This window comes from Globicephala melas, chromosome 7 (genome assembly GCF_963455315.2).
Source record: "Globicephala melas chromosome 7, mGloMel1.2, whole genome shotgun sequence".
Classification (NCBI taxonomy): Eukaryota; Metazoa; Chordata; class Mammalia; order Artiodactyla; family Delphinidae; genus Globicephala; species Globicephala melas.
The window spans coordinates 57,877,820-57,898,473 of record NC_083320.1 but is presented as its reverse complement, the minus strand read 5'-3'; the positions used below and the strand labels follow the sequence as shown (position 1 = coordinate 57,898,473).

The 20,654-nt window shown below is 45.5% G+C and overlaps 1 protein-coding gene across 1 annotated transcript; it reads right to left on the bottom strand.

The window, feature by feature from the left end:
• Positions 1-5,015: 5,015 nt before the first annotated feature.
• Positions 5,016-20,172, bottom strand: CHRNA1 (cholinergic receptor nicotinic alpha 1 subunit). Its single transcript, XM_030851531.2, has 9 exons — positions 20,058-20,172; positions 14,390-14,535; positions 14,242-14,286; positions 13,072-13,181; positions 10,244-10,439; positions 9,511-9,748; positions 6,859-7,082; positions 5,455-5,694; positions 5,016-5,147 (listed from the first exon to the last, which is right to left on the bottom strand). The coding sequence occupies exons 1-9, from the start codon at positions 20,098-20,100 to the stop codon at positions 5,016-5,018; spliced, it is 1,374 nt and encodes a 457-aa protein (XP_030707391.1). The 5' UTR covers positions 20,101-20,172.
• Between the last annotated feature and the right edge of the window lie 482 nt (positions 20,173-20,654).

The window sequence follows — 20,654 nt, the reverse complement described above, 5'->3', positions numbered from 1 at the left end:
CGTGGAGGCCATTCCCCCTCAGAGCCTCCAGAGGGAACCAGCCTGTCAACACCTTGATTTTGGACTTCTGGCCTTGGCTTAGCGTCGGCTGTCCTAACAAGGCACAACAGACTGGGTGGCTTAAACAACAGAAATTAATTTTATCACGGTTCTGGAGATTGCAAGTCTGAGCTCAGGGTGCCGGCATGGTTGGGTTCTGGTGAGGGCCTTCCTCCTGGCTTGCCAACTGCTGCCTTTTCACTGTGGCCTCACACGGCAGAGAGAATGACAGACAGCAAGCGCTCTGGTGTCTCTCCTTAAAAGGGCACTAATCCCATTATGAGGGCCCCATTTTCATGCCCTCGTCTAAACCTGAACTCCCCAAAGCCCCATCTTCAAATATCATCACACTGGGGGTTAGGGCTTTGACATACCAATTTGCGGGAGGGACACACAATTCAGTCCATAGCAGGCCTCCGGAACTGTAAGAGAATAACTTTGTGTTGTTTCAGGCCACCCAGTTTGTGGCAGTTTGTTATGGCAGCCTTAGGAAACTGAGACACTGGTCCTCCCCACTTCCCTAGGCACCCTCCTCAGTGAGACCACCAGTCCAAAAGAAGACTTACAGCGGGGCCAAGGCAGGTAGCATGCCTGGGGAAAGCTGAGGGTGTGGATGAATGGTGTGACACTGCCTGGACTCTCTGGGTCCAGACTCAGTGCCCCTGAGAACTGGCACTGGGCAGCTGGGGGCTGTCATGGGTGCCCCTTGTCTTCAGCTACATCATGGAGGAGGGGGACCTGGCACTGCACCTGGTGGTGATTCATCAGCAGGAGCCCTTCCTGGATCTCCTCCTAGGCTTGTGGCCTGGGCCTGCAAGGTGAGCTGGGCCAAACAGCCCTGCACCCGGCAGCCGTCCTGGGGAGGCATCCAGGGTACAGAAGTCATATGTGGCAGTCACCAGGTTGCACAAGGTGGGGCCACACCATGCCGCACCTGCTCTGCCACATCGCAGCTCCAGTGCCCACCTGGTGCACAGAGGAGCTGCCCACGCCTGCCTCAGTCAGGGCCTGACCACACCCCAGCACCAAATGCCTCAGTTGCCTTGTACCTGGAACCTACTTAGAGAAGCGGAGAGTGAGGAGGGTTGGAAACTGCAGCTCTGGTCTGAAGACTCTGAGGGCCACGCCCCACTCCACACTCCGTCATCCTCGAAGATGCAGAGATGGTCCAGCTGCTCCCAGGAGGTTGAGCTGACCTCAACAAACCAGAACCCACGTGAGGCCGGAGCCCCCTGCCCTCGGCAGTGGAGACCCAAGCAGCTGACTGGTGGGAGATTCTCCTGAGGGCAGGCTTGGGCCCTGCCGCCCCCAGGTACGCGTGTGCACCCCCCGGGGCAGCCCTTCTCCTGCCCACCCCCTCCTCGCCTGGCTCTTCCGAGCATGGAACATCTGAGTCTGAGGAAAGGATGACAAGCCTAGCTTCCACAGCAGCAGTAGTGACAGCCCCTGCGGGGGTGAGGGCGTGAGTCGAAAGGATAGATTGGATGGTCCAGCAGCGGGGGCAGGGTACACTGGCGGGTGGGAACGGGGAGAAGAGATATCAGGCAGAGCACTGAGACCGACCGTGGGCTGGAGCAATTGGAGAACTCAGGCAGCAGAGTGCAAGTGTCCTCACGGAGCAGTCAGCACAGACCTGGACAGGGGTGGTGGGAAGGACTTGGACAGTAGTGGTTGAGAATTAAAGCAACGGCAGAGGTAGAACTCAGGCGGAAGTGGAGACCATGGGTCACAGTGATTGGCAGCTAGAGACAGTGACAGGTGATTTGGGGGAGCAAGAGATGAAGCTCTCAGGTGGAGGAGAGAGACTGCAGTGGCTTTGGCCGCTGAAGAACTGGAGCAGGGCTAGGACTCGAGCAGTAGCAGTGGGAGAAATGACTGAAAATGGTGGGTTGAAAGCTAGGAGCAAGGGAACTCAGGCTTCAAAGCAAGACCCAACTGTTGGAGTGTGAGGAGAGACCTCGGGCAGCGAGGAAAGAGGCAGCCGCCTGCGCTCCTCTGCCTCCCGCCCCTACCCCCAGGGTGAACACGATGGTATCGTGGTCCACAGTGATTGGAGCAAAACCAAATACCTCCCACCTCAGCCTCGAAACGTCTCCCCATCTGATTTGTTTGATTGTTAATACAATTTCCAATTTGATAAAACCCCAGTTCTGACAACCAGAAAAGAAAAAAAAATAACTTAGGGATTCGAGCTCTGAATAATTTCTGCTTCCATTTTTCGGTCTATAATCCCCATCCCCCAGGAAAACTTACCCGTCTTGTTCCAGTTTGAGGATGCTCCTTATTTCCCAAGAAGTCACCCCTTTACCCAGACACATTCATCAATAAAGCCACATGGGGCAGGACAGGGCTGGGCGCTCACCTCTAGGTGGCGGGGGGAGACAGATCCCAGCCTCCCCTCCCATTTCATCAGGAGATCAGCCCTTAATGAAGGGAAGAGATTCCAAAGGTGAAAGTCCTTGACCTGGTGACAGATTGATGCAACAGGTATTTAGGGGCTGGTGGAGCTTCGCACTGTGACATTGTTGTACCCACTCAGGGCCACCCTGCTGGCTTCCCGGGCAGGTGGTGAGCAGGGAACATGTTGGAGGGCCTCACTTTTAGGGGAGAAATGGGCTATATGATGTAAAGAAAACAGCACGAGGGCAGGAGTTGAGACCTGGCTTGTCACTAACTAGCTCTGTGACCTGAGGGAGGTCACATCTCTGAGCCTCAGTTTCCTTGTCCTTAGAATGGACAACATGATTTTTAAGTTCCTCCTCTGAATAGTGAGTCCTGGGGGGCTGTGATACGTTAGGCAAGCAGCAGACGTAGGTGCTGAATCTCTCTCCCTCTCTCTTTTTTGGCTAATTGAAGTAAAATATACAGAATGTGAAACTGGCCATCTTTTTTCACTTTTATTTTATTTTTAATTATGGTTAAATACACATAAAATTTACTATCTTAACCATGTTTAACCATTCAATCAGTGGCGTTAAGTACATTCACAGTGTTGTACAACCATCAGAACTGTCCATTTCCGGAACTTCTTCATCATCTCAGGCTGAAGCGCTACCCATTAAGCAATAACTCTCCCCTTCCCCAGAGCTTGGTAGCCTCTATTCTATTTTCTGTCTAATGAATTTGGCTACTCTAGGTACCTTCTGTAAGTGGAGTCACACAATATTTGTCCTTTTGTATCTGGCTTATTTACTTAGCATAATGTTTTCCAGGGTGATCTGTATTGTAGCATTTATCAAAATTTCATTCCTCTTTAAGGTTGAATAATTCATTATAAATGTATGTATATGTATGTGTGTGTGTGTGTATATATATATATATATATATATATACACACACACACACCACGTTTTGTTTATCTATTGATGGACATTTGGGTGGTTTCCACCATTCGGCTATTGTGAATAATCCTGCAGTGAACTTTGGTGTCCAAGTATCTGTTCAGGTCCCTGCTTTCAGTTCTTTTGGGTGTATACCTAGGAGTGGAATTGGTGGATCATATGACAATTCTACGTTCAGCTTTTTTTTTTTAACATCTTTGTTGGAGTATAGTCGCTTTACAATGGTGTGTTAGTTGCTGCTGTATAACAAAGTGAATCAGCTATATGCACACGTATATCCCCATATCCCCTCCCTCTTGCGCCTCCCTCCCATCTACGTTTTGCTTTTTGAGGAATTGCCAAACCTTTTTCCCTTTAGTTTACTCTTAAATGAAGGCACTCAGTCCTGCCACGGGTGTGTGATGGGGAGTCCCATGGAGATGCAGATCGAACCCACCTGCATTCAGACGGGCTGCCTGGCACTGCCATTCCCTGTTCTCCCTGGTACTGATGTGGATCAGATGTGTTCTGGGGATCTGATGGTCATTACTGAGCCCAGTGCTGCACATATTCTAGTTCTGGGGTGAACTGCCTTGTGGCTTATAGGTTGCTATGGAGAAAGGAAATAATTTTCTCTCCTTGTCCAGAATTGCAGAAATGATGATGATATGTGCACACATTTCGGATTTCATTTATAGAACTAGAACCCCAAACAGGAGTGGGGTAAGGACTGGGGGAAAAGGCAGGCGGTTTAATTGGGAAGGCAGAAAGATGGCTGACACTAGGACTGAACCTCTCAGAAACACTGACCAGAGTCGCAGAATGGCCCAGATGGAGCCAGAGTTGATCCAAAGAGCAAGCGAGCAGATGAACTGGCCCAGCCCAGAGCTGCTTTGAACCTACAAGGTCTAGGTTCAAATGTCAGTTCTCCTTGTTATTTTGGGCCGTGAACTTAACCTCCCTCAAGTTCAGTTTCCACATTTGTAAAACAGGGACAGTCATGAGAGTTCTGAGGATAAATAAAAACATGCCTGCGAGCCCCTTCCCACAGTGCCTGGGCCCACGCTCAATACAGGTTAGGACCTCTTTTCCCTCAAACCCCGAGCATCAAGCTCAGGTGCTGTATTAGATTGGGAAGACCTCCCCTCACCTCCAAGTTCTAGAAACCTACTTTAAAGCAGGAGTTTTTGAGGCCGTTTGCATTGTGGTGGCCACTCTAGAATTGTCCTATTGTCTTTCTACTGCTTTCTTTCTCTCCAAGTCAAATGTTTCATCTTTTGGGGACTGGTAGATGGGGCTTTTGTAGAAGGTACAAAACTGACTTTTAAGCAAAGGATAGACTCTTTGCGTAAAATTGAAAAATTTCAAAAACTAACAGAAAAGCTCAGTTATCCTGGGCAAAATTCTTCTGGACACTGTTGGAAATGAACGCTTCATGTAGCAATCCAGATTCATTTACTGCAAAGGGTTCACTCTCCCGGCAGCCACAGCAGGAGTGAAGGGAGAAGCAATGTGAAGACACTTTGAGGCCATAACCTTATGTAAACAGAAACTTTTGTCACGAATAATAAATACAGAAAATTAAATGTTTGATAAGTGAGCATGTATCCAAGTAGACGAATTTCCCTGGCGCTGAGGTTCAGTTCAGCTTTCTGCTCATCCTTGCTGATTTAATTCAATGAGCCGACCTGCAAACACAGCCAGCGTTCCGATGATGCAGACGAGCATGAAGACTCCGAGGAGAATGTGGTCCATCACCATTGCAACGTACTTCCATTCCTCGGCCGCCTGGGAGAGAGGAATATGTTAGAATTTCCGTAAGACGATCATGGACTCACGATGTTCGTGCTATCCATCATCTAGGGGCCCTTCAGTCTGTTGATCATCCCTCCACTGGCATTATGATCTTTATTTTTTAAATAGGTTATTCACAATATGATGACTTGCTAAGATGGCCTAGGGGGTCACTGGGCACATCTTACATCAGTAGCTGCCCCTTGAACGCCAACCTTCCCATCAAGCCAAACCCATCCCTCTGTGCTCGAGCATTTGACCATTTAAACAAGAGGTGCAGATCTCAAGCCACAGAGCTTACGTTATTGGACTCCTGGTCTGACTTCATGGTCTCTGCGATGTATTTGATGCCCTCAATGGCACTTTTCACCTCGGGGTGTTTGATCAGGGGAGAGTGGAAACCCATGGGTGGAGGTCCCGGCTTCCCAGAAATGTCAGAAATATCAATGTCTTCTGTAAAAATTTTTTTGTCTTGTTTTTCTCTGGATGGTCTTTTCATCGTGGAGAAGAACATGATATTTGGGATAGTGTCGATAAAAACCTATAACAAAATTTAAAAAGTCCACGTATGGAAATTATTGTCAGCAGGGCAAGCATCAAACTCTGATTTTGCATAAGCAGTGTGACTTAGGCGAATTATTCAGCTTCTCTGGGCCTCAGCCTCTTTGTCCCTAAACAAAAGGACTCTACTAGATTTTCTCAAAGCTTGCTCATCTGTATCCTGTGACCCGACAAATTACTAAGGCTAACAGAGATGATTCTGTAATGCCAGCAGCTTGCCACTGGAGGGAGCCTGTGTGCAGCTACTGACTCAAGAAACCAATGAAGCGTAAACTTCCAGACCCCCTGTAGGCACCCACTTCTTTCAAGGCCTGTGTCCTCATGATCAAAAGGTTAAAGAAAGGGCCCCTCCCGTTAAAAAAAAAATATATATATATAAGCTTCCTGCCCCACAAAACAGCTAGACTGTTTTCTTCTGTTTCTTGTTCCTGAAGAAATGCAACATAGGTATTGCCAGGAGTCACTTGGCCTTTAGAGAAGCAGGGACTGTCTCTCCTCCCAAAAGAATACATTGCAAGCGGTAGTTTCTCTGTCAATTCATAACAAATCTTTTGCATTGTGCACAAAAGACTGGATGTTAGTGTCTCTGTGAAGATGTATAAAAGAACCAACATATTGGAAATGTTAACACATTTTAAAATTCAGTAATGTAAATATTTGAGACCAAGTTCCTCACTAAAACTTTTTGACAATCTCTCATCAAGCCCCCTCCCTACCCCCACTCCCAATTTCTAGCCCTTATTCTAGTCTCAGCAGATGATTCTACCGGCAAAAAAATAAGCAGTCTGTTCACAAACTGGAAGACATAAAAACAGACATCTCAAGATTTCACAGCATTTGAATAAAAGGATAGTGATTTATTCATCTTCTCTAATCAGAGATTCTTTAAGGCTGAGTTTGGAATGGGCTTTGTTAATTCTGGTTTTCTTATCTCCCTGGGCCGGTTGCTTGAGTTATTTATACCCAGCAAGAAGCCAAAGAAAGTTCCTTCCCCAAAACCCCTACAGCCCAGAAAGGACTTTCCGTTCCTAAGTGCCCACAAGGGTTACCTAGGAGGCCACTAGCCACACAGAAGAGTAGACCTGCGGATGCCTTGAGGGAGGGGCAGCCCTGGGCAAAGTGTGCCGGGGCCTTGCTCGCTCACCTTCCGCACCCACTCGGGCATGACGTGGGTGCTGGGGGAGCGGTGGTGTGTGTTGATGACGATGACGGTGATGATGATGGACGCGATGACAAACACCATGGTGAACAGCATGTACTTCCCAATCAAGGGCACCGCACTGGAGGTGGAAGGGATCAGCTCCACAATGACCAGAAGGAACACGGTTAAGGACAGCAGGACAGAGATGCTCAGAGTCATCTTCTCTCCTGGACAAAAGAAGAAACAAACACAACCCACCTGTTATGGGCTAAATTGTTCTTCCACCCAAATTTATGTGTTGAAACACTAAGCCCCAGCACCTCAGGGACTGTTTTGGAGGTAGGCCTTTAACGATGTAATTCAATTAAAATGAGGTCTTAGGGTGGGCCCTCATCCAATATGACTGGTGTCCTTATCAGAAAAGGAGATTAAGACACAGACACACACAGAGGAAAGGCCATGTGAGGACCCAGGCTGAAGACAGCCATCTGCAAGCCCAGGAGAGAGGCCTCAGAGGAAACCAACCCTGCTGACGCCTTGATCTTGGACTTCCAGCCTCCAGCACTGTGGGAAAATAAATCTCTGTTGCTTAAGCCACCAGTCTGTGGTCCTTGGTGAAGGCAGCCCTGGCAAACGAGCACACCACCAAAACCCAAGGGTGAGAGGAATGTGACCGGCATGTTCTCAAGGTCTCGTTGTGGGGAATTTTTGCTGTAGAATTTCCTGTGAGACCTCGGCACCTTAACTGTGCTGGCGATGGCAAGTGGCAGGCATTTCCCTTAGAGGCTGCCAAGCAGGAGATGCCACTTCACCTCTTGCCCAGCATTCCGTTTCTTGGCGGAACTCAGGGAACGCAGAGAGGTTCTGGGTGGTAATCGAGACCCCAGATGGCAGTTTTTCCGTCCGCAGCAGAATGTCTTAAACCTCACAAAACTGAACTGCAGCCTGGCCTACTTGTTACCCAGCAGATGATGGGCAGCCCAGAAGTCCATGTATCTTTTTCTCATTGTGGGAGCAAAAAAAAGCTGTAAGACCCAAGCCGAGAAAGGACGACATCCATGATTTCACACCACTCGCTTTCTCATCTTCATCGAAAGGGATGATTGGGTTTTTTTTTCTTGTTTTGACTTTTTTTGTTTTTCATACTAAGGGATGAGGGATTCCCCTTCCCCTGAATCTTTTCTCCAGGCCCTACGCTTTCAGGGTGAACAATTCCCGGATGGTGTCCTGGTTGGACAAGGAAACAAGAAAGCCAGGGGCTGGATGGCACTGGAATATTTTTGTGGGGATTGACCAGCTCAGATGCAGTAGAGAGCCTTTGGGAGGGACTTTCCTTGGGCTGGTCTTGGTGTCTGTGTCCTGGGAAACCCCTCGTGTGGCCCTGCTTTCCAGTGTGGAACTTTTCCCATTCTGGATGTGTCCAGATGCTAGGAATATACACAGGATCCAGAGTGGATGTAAACAAGAAATTGTCCGTTTCTGGTGGGCAGGAAAGTCTTCAAAAGTAAAAAAGAAAACAGAATTATAAATATCCAATATTGATCAAGGTCCATCCAATTTCTTGATGAATGATAATAACGATAGCTAACAATTATCAAGCGGTCTCACTGTTCTAAATGCTTTTCAAGCTTAAATCATTTAATATTTATAGAAACTCTGATTAGTTTCCATATGGCCCTGCCTAGAGTGTTCTATCTTCACTTTAAGAAGTTTCATTTGATTGGAAAGGTGAAAAGATATTTGTTTGTGATGATTTGTTTAAGAATGAGTACAATCCCTAGAACATATGTTCGGTGGGGAACATTCTGCCTTGTTCTCTACCTTATCCCTGTCTTGTAACAGTTGTTTAAACGGTACATGTTGAGTGAGTGAATGTGTACGTTTTTCTTTTTTCTTGTTGGAGAGTTGGATTTAGACTTTTGTGGGATTTTTTTTTTTTTGGCCTTTTGATAAAATTGTTATCTGTCATAAGTTTGAGGACCACCTTACCATCTTTCTTTTTCCCCTGCTTGTCTGCCGTAAATCATTTAAGAGCAGTGACTTGCTTGCAGGCATATGTGTTCCCTTTCCCCCTTTTCTGTAGATTGTTGGTGTCTGGTGAAATTATGTCACAGATGTGATTACTCAGTAGGAGGTAAGTAAGTCGTCCAGGCTGATATGGGAGAAAGAATTGCCACTTGGGAAGTATGGTGTTGTGTGTAAAGATACTGCCATCTGGAGAATACATACACAAAAGCTATTTTCAAGGGGCAAGCCGTGGGCAAAGGAGGCAAGACCTGAGTAGTCACGTACAGCAAGTGACTTCATGGGGTATGAGGCATCGGTAGTGCCTGTGATACACGCCTTACCCAGCACCCTTCGGGGCCCACAGCAGGTATTCAGCAAATAGATGCTGGTGGTTATTCACTTAACCAGACTGAGCTGGGTATGCGCATCTTCGGAGTCCCGTTCAGCTCTCTGCCTGCTCTGTAGTCGGCCCCAGCTGGAATGTCACCACTGCACATGGCCAGTCAGTACACGCATCCTCCCAGAGATGATGGTTTGGGTCTGTCTGCCCGTATTTGTTTATTAGGCGTGGTTATTTCTGGCTTCCCCCAAAATAGTAGCCCGAGATCCATCAGGGTCAGCAGCTGCTGCCACGGCAACTGCACTCACCTGAGTCCGTGGGCAGGTAGAACACCAGGCCGGTTAAGAAGGAGAAGAGCAGGCAGGGAATGATGACGTTGACGATGAAGTAGAGGGGCAGGCGCTGCATGACAAAGTGGTAGGTGATGTCCAGGTAGGGGGTGGAGGGGCAGCAGGCGTAGAACACCCAGTGCTTCCAGCCCCGGGACTCCTTGATCACCCATTCTCCACTCTCCATGAAGTTGCTTAGGTCTGGCTGGTCGCTTTCCTGAGAAGATGGAATGAAACTTTGAATTCCCAGCCTCATCACCCTGAGGAGGGGGAGGGTTTCCTAATCAGCTGTGACAAGGCAACCGATCCCAGCACTGTCACATACCCAGGAGGGACCCTGGGTCACCTTCGCTTTGGGGTCTTAGGTTCCTTTCCTGTAAAATAAGGGGGTTTGGACTATTGGGATTCTCCATGTTGACTATACATTCAAGTCACTTGGGAGCTTTAAAATATATTGGTGCCCTAGCTCCACCCCAGTCTGATTAAATAAGAATTCTTGGGCCTGAGCCTGGGCATAGAGAATTATTTAAGCCCCAGGTGGTTCTCTTATGCAGTGCATCAAGAATCTTCCCAACCAATTGAGAACCATCAAACTAGACAATCCCCAAAGTTCGAATGGGTGCTGAGAGCCTATGATAATGGAGGGGCAGAGCTGGAGACCTGAATCACGCTTTTCCTGCATCCAACCTCCTCACAGTAGGTCACCACCCACCGGGTTGATGGCCACCACGGATCCGTCATAGGTCCAGGTGCCCAGCTTCATGCTGCAGTTCTGTTCGTCAAAGGGAAAGTGGGTGACGATGATCTCACAGTAGCTTTTAAAGATGGCGGGAGGTGTCCACGTGATGTGGCCAGTGTAGTCCAGGAGCACTTTGGTGAACTTGACAATGGCAAAGTCGCCATCTGCACTACAATTGGGATAAAAGAGGAACGGGGATCCAAGTGACAGATGAGCCTTCAATTCTGCTTGGGGATGCTAACGGGAGACAGTTGTTAATTATTCAGGTGCTAATTATAGAAGCCCTCTTTTGCACTGCATCGCTTTTTATCTGTGGCAATGTTTTTCAAATTTGTCTGATAATAAAGATCACTGGGGTGCTTGTTTAAAATATAGATTCCTGAATCTAAAAAATAACACAAGTGAATCTTTACAGAACAAAAACAGACTCACAGATACAGAAAACAAACTTATGGTTACCAAAGGGGAGAAGGAGGGAGAGGGACAAATTAGGAGTATGGGATTAACGGATACAAACTACTATACTTAAAATAGATAAGCAACAGGGATTTAGTGTATAGCACAGGGAATTATATTCAATATCTTGTAATAACCTATAATGGAATATAAGCTGCAAAAAATCTGAATCACTATGCTCTATACCTACAACTAACACAATATTATAAATCAACTACACTTCAGTAAAAAATAAAGTAAAACAAAATATAGATTCCTGAGCACCATCTGAGTGCTGAATCAGGATATCTAGGGATGAACCCGAGAATCTACAGTTTTAAAGGAATAACAGGTGACATGGATTCACTGCGTCCCAGATTCTTCTTCCCAGTCCTCAGTAGTATTTGTGATGTTAATCTCCATGTATCCCTTCTCTGATATACTTTGAAAGTTAATTGAGAAAAAACCCAGGAATTTTAAAGAAAAACACGTCTAGTGGCTCATTACGGTGACAAGCACGTTAAAGAAGGGGTCTGCTACCTTTAAAGAACTATTTAGACCGCAGTGGGGTGGGGTCACAAACTCAGATTCCTCCAGGGCCAGGCAGGCAAGGAAGGAGGGAGGGTTGAGCCTGGCATGGGGAGAGACCCTCTCTCCCCTGAGGAAGGCACCACTCAGCTCTGCCATGGTGTCTGCGTGGGAGCGAAGGCTCCATGTTGCCTGATACTGGATTCTTCCTTGGAAGCTGGGAATCAAGACTTTTAATCCAAGGTCGCCATTTTTTTTTTTTTTTCTGTACGCAGGCCTCTCCCTGTTGGGGCCTCTCCCGTTGCGGAGCACAGGCTCCGGACGCGCAGGCTCAGCGGCCATGACTCATGGGCCCAGCCGCTCCGCAGCATGTGGGATCTTCCCGGACCGGGGCATGAACCCATGTCCCCTGCATCAGCAGGCGGACTCTCAACCAGTGCGCCACCAGGGAAGCCCCAAAGTTGCCATATTTTTGAAAGTTGGATTTTTGTAGAGAAGTTAAAAATTCAGATTTTAATGTATTTCCCAATTTTCAAATGTTGGCAATAATTTCTCATTAAAAAAGGCAACATGGTAGATACTAAAAAAATAACAAACTATTTCTGCAGGTCTTGTTCAGTGGGTGGTCTGCTCATTCCAGAACAGCCTGTGCCCCAGGGCCTTGGCAGAGGGCAGGACGGTATAATAGGTGCTGAAAAGTGGGTGGGGTCTACCTTGCTGGGCTTTCAGGGACATGTGGTATATATTGTGCCTCACTTCATAAATCAAGAGATTTTCTTCTCATTAATTTTTCCTTGGGACTGAGAAGAGGCTCTATCCAGAAAACTATGCAGCTTGAGACCCTCCCAACAGAGCAGAGGGAAAGGATGGTCTATGTCTCTCCTTCGAAGCAGGTGAAACAGGATTCTTTCCCCCATGAGGGTCTTTCTGAGTGAGCTTATCAAAAGGACCTGAGGATTTTAATTGCTTCCCTCAGATTCTAAGTGAAAGAGAAACTTAACTCTGAGAGATAGACACTCTGTCCTATGAGCATACTTGTCCAAAAGTTTACACAAATGATTGTGTACTTTGACTCAAGTCTGAATCCCAGGTCGGACTGGAAAATATGTAATAAAATATCAAAGTTGGGGAGGGTCGTCTTAAAAGGTATCATTTCTGCTCACTAGCCCTGGCCACCTTGCCTGGTGAGTCTGCTAGAACGCACAGCCTGCTCGCTCCAGACACGTGCTATAGAATGTCAGACCACAAATCCTCTAGGCCAGTGTTGAATGCTCCTGCCTGGGAAGGATGCTCTTTGCAATGAACATTCCCTGACAAATGAAGGGCGTATGATAATGAACGTGTCATTAAATTGGAGTGTCTTGAATCACATTATAATTTCACAACATGCAGTCTGTCACAGAGCCCAGTGGATGGGCTACATAGGCATCCCAGGCCATCAGCAGCACGCGGCATCTTGGGATGCTGTGAGGATGTGATGAATAACAACCCCAGGAGGTTCAGACCTATTGGTCGGAAGGACATTTAATTCCAAGGAACTCAATTATATGATGTTTGGGTTCCTTGGATAGTTGCCATATACCCTACAGGAGCTCTCAGGGATTAAATGTCCCCCACCCTGCAGCCCTGTTTCAATTTGGCTCTGATAATTGTTTCTATTCATAACACGAGACACCATATGGCACCCCTAGCATGTCAACTTGGCTCTTGGTTTTTAAGGGTTATTTAATGTGAACAGTGGTGAGACGCATGCCAAGAGTGGCAGCCCTTCCGTTAGGGCACTTGGGCTCCACCTGCCCCCGTAATGTCCGCCTTCTAATCCTGTCTGTTTTGCTTACTTGTTATAAAGAACTAGGTCCGGGTGCCAGATCTTTTCCGATGGAATGTGAATTTTTTTCACGCCACCATAGTCATCTGGGTTCCATTTTAAGTTGTAATCCACCCATTGCTAGAAATGAAGACACTTAGTCGATTAAAAAACTAAAAATATTTTTAAAATCTAGGCTTATCAAGAGCTCTGATGAGCATGGTAATTCAGGTATGGACAGAAATTGTGTTCCAGTAAGAAGGGTTTGATTCAGAATTCAGTTTTCCCCTTAGTAACAAGTAAGAGCAAACACAGAGCACTGAGTACATGCAGGCACTGTTGTAAGCATTTTACCCATATTCATCATTTAGTCCTCACAATGTTCCCATGAGGTAGGAGTGATTATTGACCCCATTTTACAGGTGAGAAAACAAAGGTAGCCCCAAGTAACGCCACCAAGTGGTAGCAGATCTACCAGGTACACTGCCCACCTTAGGAAAGGAGAATGACCCTATTGGGAATGTTTTCCTCAAGCAGGCAACATCATATTTTTATAAAGTATTATATTTTCTTCTACATTATGAAAGTAACATATACCCAATGCAGCAAATTTGGATAACACAATGTTGAATTGTCTCCCCCAAATTCATATGAAGTTCTAAACCCCCAAGAATGTGACCTTATTTGGAGTTAGAGTCTTTACAGAGGTAATTAAGTTAAAGTGAAGTCATTAAGGTGGACCCTAATCCAATATGACTGGTGTCCTTATAAGATAGGGACATTTGAAGACAGATACATATTCAGGAATAAAGTCATGTGAACATGAAGACAATGAATTCTGAGCAAAGGAGAGAGGCCTGGAGCAGGTTCTCCCTCACAAACTTCAGAAGGAACCAATTCTGCCAGCACCTTAATTTTGGACTTTTGACCTCAAAAACTGTGAGACAATAAGTTTCTGTTGTTTAAGCTGTCCAGGTTGTGACTTTGTTCCAGGAGTCCTAGCAAATTAATACACACAGAAAAAGCACAAAGTACAATAAAAAATAAACACCAAAACATGATCCACAGCCCCACTACCCCAAAATATCTACTTTTAACATTTTGGTACATATCCCTGTTACCTAAATTGATTCCCTCTGGGCCCATGTTAAATTTCAGGGTGAATAAAAACAACATGAATGCAATTATCTAGCTGAGTTACCTGTTTCAGACGAACATTGGTTGTCACGATCTGATTTACTTCATCCTGCAAAAAAGATAAGGCCCCATCTTTAGGCGGACAAGAGGGGAGCCAGGGGAGGATGGTCCGGGGTGGGGGGTGTGGAGAGCCTGGAGCTCTCTTGTCTCACCACATTGATGAGCTGTATCAGCTGCAGGCCCACCGTCACCTCCACGGCCTTGCGGTGGTCTTCCACGGGCCGTACTACGCTGTTGTAGTTTTCAAATAGCTTTGCCACCAGGCGGGTCTCATGTTCGGAGCCCAGGATGAGGCCAGCTGAGACAGCAAACAACACACTCACTGTCAGAGTCTGCTCCCACCCTCTACACACACTAACATGAGTAACTGAGGTGTGGCCAACTCATGGAAGGCACGCAGGCCCCCTTGTTGAAGGGCTCCCTGATGCAGCTATTATTGCCTTGAATTCCTTTCCAAGTGCAGCTGCCAATGTGGTCCCTTCCCAGTGGGGCATGCCAGATTATCATGCACTTGTACTTTGGACCGATGACATTCCTTCATCCAGCATCTGTCTGCATCAAGTTTACTAGGAACACGCACACACAAGAAGAAAGGTCCACACAAAGTCGGTCTTGGTATTTCAGAATCTGGTCATGATGCAATGAAATCTCAGATTGGCTGGCCTCAGAGCTCATGATGCTATGAACAGCCCAAAATTGATGCTGATTCACACCCACTAAGATGTTATTCCATAATTAACAAAATTAAAATTGACAGATATTGGTGAGGTTACAGAGAAACTGGAATCCTCACATGTTGCTGGTGAGAGGTTAATGGTGTAGCCGCTGTGGAAAGCAGTTTGGTGGTTCCTCACACAAGTTATACACAGAGCTACCATATGACCTAGCTATGCCATTCCTGGGTATATCCACAAACGAACTGGTCATACAAAGATTTGTACATGGGGTGGGGGGTGTATAAATTAGGAGGTTGGGATTAACGTATACACGCTACTATATATAAAATAGATAATCAACAAGGACCTACTGGGCATTACACTCAATATTCTCTAAAGGAAAAGAATCTGTAAAGGAATATACATACATATATATATGACTGAATCACTGTGCTGTACACTTGAAACTAACACAGTATTGTAAATCAACTATACTTCAATTTAAAAAAGAAAAAATACAAACAAAAAACCCCCCAAGCAAACAAAAAATCTGTACATGAATATTCATAGCAATATTTACAATAGCGATATGGTAGAAACAACCCACATGTCCATCAATGGATAAATGGATAAACAAATTGTGGTATATCTATGCAGTAGAATATTATTCAGCCATGAAAAGGGATGAAGTTCTGATACATGCTACAGCATGAATGACTCCTGAAAACATTATGCTAAGGGATAGAAGTCAGACAAAAAAGGGCACGTATTGTATGATTTCATGTATATGAAATATTCAGAATAGGTCGATCCGTAGAACAGAGAGTAGGTTAGTGGTTACTAGGGACTGTGGGGACTGGGGACTGGGAGTGACTGCTAATGGGCCCAGGGTTTCCTTCTAGGGTGATGAAAAAGTTCTGGAATTAGTGGTGATGCTTGCGTAACATTGTGAACGTACCTAGTGCCACTGGATTGTGTACTTTAAAATGGAGATTTTATGTCATGTGTATTTTACCATGGTAAATCTTACATACTTACGTATTTTTCCATAATTTGAAAAATAAAAAAAATAATCACTGCTGATGGGCCCATGTCCCAATTAAGTTGCTAAGAGTGAAAACCACATGTTCTGCTGACCTGGGTTTGGGGCTCCTATTTGAAGCACGAATGATTCCAAGGAATCTTTACTACGTTTTCCTTCGGGATGGAGGGCAGTATCATCCAGTATTCTCAGAGCCCACAGGCTTTGTGTGTCCAGCGTGATGTGCTCCTTACCAGCAGGCAGGCAGGCAGACATTCTCGCCTGAGATTCCGAGAAGTGGGCTGACTTGTCTGAGGTCATGCGGCTAGGGCAGAGCTGAAGTTAGAGCCGGTCATTCTGTGCCGTGCTCCTGTACTCCCTTTTAATGTTATGAATGTGCTGGAAACTGTACAGCTACATGTGCCATTATTCCTATGAGAAAATGTGTTCCAAATTCCAACAAGTTCCTTATGAAGGATCTCTGTAACTCAAGCCTGCTGTGGTCTGGAGGTTGCCTGTTCAGGGCTGGGAGAGGAAGTAGACACACAATCCGTTTGTCCGGATTCGTGTAACCAGATCTCCCCTTTCCACAGGTTGTTGCTGAAACTACACTTTTTCCCTGGGCCAAGACAACTTTAAACATGAAACAAGTGAAATGCTTTCCCTTTTTTCCCAGTTGTGTTAACCGATCACCGCTAAGGCAGGTGATTGGTTGTGGTTTTTTTCTCCCTCGATCCTAAGTTTGGAAGCGTTTGCCAACAAAATAATTATTAAGTAAAAAGTAATTCTGTTTTCTATCTTTATTGATCAACAAAAATAATAACTAACACACCCAACTTGTTTTGTGCCAGACTTTCTTCTGTGTGCTTTATACGTACTAAGTCTTTCAATCCTCATAACTGGGTGTGGTATGTACTATAATTGTCCTCACTTTACAGATGAGGAAATTGAGGCCCACATTTCATAAATGGTGGAGCCAGGATTGACACCCAGAGCCCATGCTCTCAACCACTATTTCTCATCTACAGAACTCTCAACCACTATTTCTCATCTATAGAACTTTATATCAGTTTGAAACAACCAATGTTATGGAATGAATTGAAACATGTTCATGCTCCCGAAAGTATGTGTTTTAATTAACCTGTAGAGCTTTATTAAAGGTCCTGTATTTGTATTACCTTATTGAATCCTTATAAAAATCCTATGAGGTCAGTCTTTACTCCTACTTCACAGATGGGAAAACTGAGGTCTGGAGAGCTGAGTCATGTATTCACGGCTCCCAGCTAGTTAGAGGTGGGATTATAAGTGGAGGCCGTCTGACGAGAGGGCCTGTGCTCTTCACCACCTCCCTAAAGGCCAATGTATCATGTCCATTCAGATTTTTGAAGGTTTCAGTATAGCTCAGATATCTTTATTATGACCTTCCTGGACTCTATATTACTGAATGCCTTACCTAGCCTACCTCTTCATTTCTAGTTTCCCAAATTTTCTGAACCTAAAAGGGTCTGTGCAGAGCTTTCATGTGGCATCTCCCCCAAACTACCTGCATTTGAGGACCCTTAGAGCAGCATGTTGTCCAAAGACCCAGGTTTTGCAGGTGCCCCACTGAGCCCCTGGGATGCAGCTGTCCTCTGTCCTCCACACCTTGTCTATCTTGGGGCCCACCTAGCCCACGGTGGGAGCAGTGGGGGACTGGCGTGGATCACTGAGTGTCTTGGCCACTGGGTTTGAGGTTATTGCTTTGGTGTTACCTTGGGCTGCTTATTTTTAAGTGACCGTTTATTCCAGTTTGACAGGAAGAACATACTAGAAAGCAACAGAGAGAGCAGATGCTCAGCGTTCTGTGACAGGAAAACTATGCAGGCCAACCCTAAGTTCTGCTAGGGAGTAGGGACCACTGGGGAGCCAGGCACGGTCGGGGTTCCAGGGATACTCGCTTCTTCCTCTGCACCCTCGCCAAGGCCAAGGGACCTTGTGCCTTTCGTAATGAACTTCTAAGGAATTTCTAAGGAGGTCTCCATTTCTTAGACCATATTCGTTGGTATTCTTTTCTTTTTTCCTCCCCAAAGCAGGGTAGAGTGATAGAAAACTTATAGGACCTGAACTCAGAATTCTAGGATTCTGTTCCCAACTCCAGTATGGTCTGGAGAATTGGACCATCTCTTCACGGATTCAATAAATCACAGTAAATACTTTCTTTAAAAGGCACGATGTAAATTAACAAACACAGACAAACACATACGTAATGTCAGAGTCTCCCTTTTCAGCCAAATCATGCTGGTCATCCCTATTCAGATGGTGGTAACGTTAATTCATTCACATATTCGTTGAACATTTGCTGTGTGCAAAGCATTGTTTAAGTAGCTTTGAGGTTTTCCAACATGAATCTGATACAGATCCTGTCTTCCTTCCTTCATGGACATTGATATTTTCCATTTACATAAATAACTGTAAACAAGCTGGAAAGTAATATGCCATAAGAAAGGTGGTAATGAAGTGCTTGGGATTCCTGAGCTGGGGGAGAGGAAAGATTATAATGAAAGTGCTATAAAAATAGAACAGAGATCATTATGTGTTACGCTAACACGGGAAAAAGTGTCCCTCACTTTTGGCCCCAAAGGACTGAATCTAAGTAGGGGAACCCAGCCACAATTTTAAAGTGTTCTTTTGTCCCATACTAGTCCAATCTGTATTTTTATGTGGGGAACAGCTTGGTGGGTTGGACAAAAGGAATTCTGTCCTGTTAATGGTCACCTTGGGTAATTCTTATCTCAACCTGGTGCTGTGTTTCTTGCTACCTTTTCAATTTCAGGCTGTGTTTTCTGACCATGCACATAAAAAAATGGAGTCTGATCGCATTCCAAAGTTTGTACATGAAGTGACTTTGGGAAGGTCAGTTCATGTCTTTTAGCCTCAGTTTCCCTATAATATAAATTTGAAGGTGTTGGATTGCCTCGTCTTGCTCTAAATTTCTGTTAACTATCCGTGTGAATTGATACCAGCAAACTCTAGGCTTGATCTAAATACATATCACATACTTCAAAAAAGAGCTAAACTTGCATTTTTGGAGATCTTTGGTGTCCTGAAAGATCTCTTAAGGATTTTTATATACAAACATATCACTTAAGAATTTCCATTGAGTGTAGTGTTTGCAAACACACACACACACACCACCACCACCATTACCACCAAGCCAGCTTTGGTTGGATCGAGTCCAAATCCCAGAGGATATAGTTTATCAGAGTTTAGGCTATTTGTTCAACTCTGCTATTGAAAACCATTTATAATACAGCTCTTCACCTCTCTTGCCCAGAAGACCTGTGTTTGTCAGAGCAGTATTAGAGAAGAGAAATCACAGAATGTCAGTCGCCTTGTTTCTCAGTTGAGATGATGTCACCAGTAAACTTTTATATGAAGCAGTCAGAAAACATCTATTTCCCTCGACCGGAAGTTTGGGATTCAGGATAGCTTTTCAGCTGCTGCGTTGTGACACATTCCAGAATTGAACGCAGGTCAAGGGCTGTGCAAGGTTTTATGGTTTCAATTCAAACCCAAACCTACATATAGTAGTGTCCTTTTAAAAAAAAAAAGTAGGCCGTAATGCATTCATATGAATTTTTTTTTAGCTTCAGAAGTTAAAAAAATTACAAAATATTTCATCTCTCATGGAGAGAGTTTAGTTACAGTTATGAAAAGGTTTCTCCCTCCAGCACATGGAGCTGTCAATCTATCCTCTTCATTTTCAGAATTCTCCTAGAGCCATAAAAAGACTTGTTAACCATACTGCTTGTGATTATAAGTCACCCTTCTATGTTCCTATATTTGTTCAACTACGATAGCAGCTCCGGGATGGTAGAAGAGGTGCTGAATCAGATCATACGGATTTACTAAGATGCAGGCACTGAAGGAAAGAGAGATTGCATGTCTACTCTGTAGCTTTTGACCAGGCAGCTCCTATTTTAATTGGATAACCCAACTAGAACTCTTTATCCACAAACCCAATCAAGCCAACATCGGTGAGAAACGGACAGAGCAGCCTGGGGCTGGTGAAGTCCTGCCATTCTGTGTTCCCATCAGAGAAGCAAGACTCTGGTTCGGGGGCGTCTAGTGCTTTAGCCTCAAAGGAGCAGCCCTGGCACTTACCTGAGCAGAGGCCAAGGAACAGCAGCAGTGGCCGGGGCTCCATGGGCTGGTGGTGGGGTGTTCGCCTGGGCCGCTCTCTGGCTGGACACTCAGCTGCTGGAGAGTTTGGCAAGTGAGTGAGCTGAACCAAGCTATTGTTTACACCACCTGTTTGTGGCAGTGACAGCTGGGCTGCCCGGAGCCCTGGAGCCCGGGGCTGAGGTCCTTACGTTATTGCAGGGCGGACACTTTACACAACTGCTGGAACTTTGACAAGTTGAGGGTGAACTGCACTGTGTTTTCAATGCACCATGAGTCAGGTCTTCATAAAAAAAAAAAAAAAAAACACGTTAGAGTAGGGAATGAATTATTTTGCCCGGTGAGCAACTCCCTCCCTTTTGTATAAACCAGAACCTCATCCGTGTGGATTGATTTGATCAGGGTCACTGGGTCTGAGTAGATAGTCAGCTGTGTGTGTAAGACACTGATCATCTAAATCACAAAAGTCCACATTCTACAGAGAGGAAAATTTATTTGCTCTGGTTCCCTCTAGGCTGAGAATGCCTGGGGCTTCTGTGAGGGAATGAATTTGAAAAGAGTGGGGTTGGTGCCGCTGGA

What these genes read in the sequence shown, in the direction of transcription:
- CHRNA1 (XM_030851531.2), bottom strand. Translation starts at nt 20,100, where the DNA reads ATGGAGCCCCGGCCACTGCTGCTGTTCCTTGGCCTCTGCTCAG. An exon ending in GTTCCTTGGCCTCTGCTCAG is followed by an intron (nt 14,536 to 20,057) that starts GTAAGTGCCAGG and finishes TTGCTGTCTCAG; the next exon opens with CTGGCCTCATCCTGGGCTCC. An exon ending in TGATACAGCTCATCAATGTG is followed by an intron (nt 14,287 to 14,389) that starts GTGAGACAAGAG and finishes TCTTTTTTGCAG; the next exon opens with GATGAAGTAAATCAGATCGT.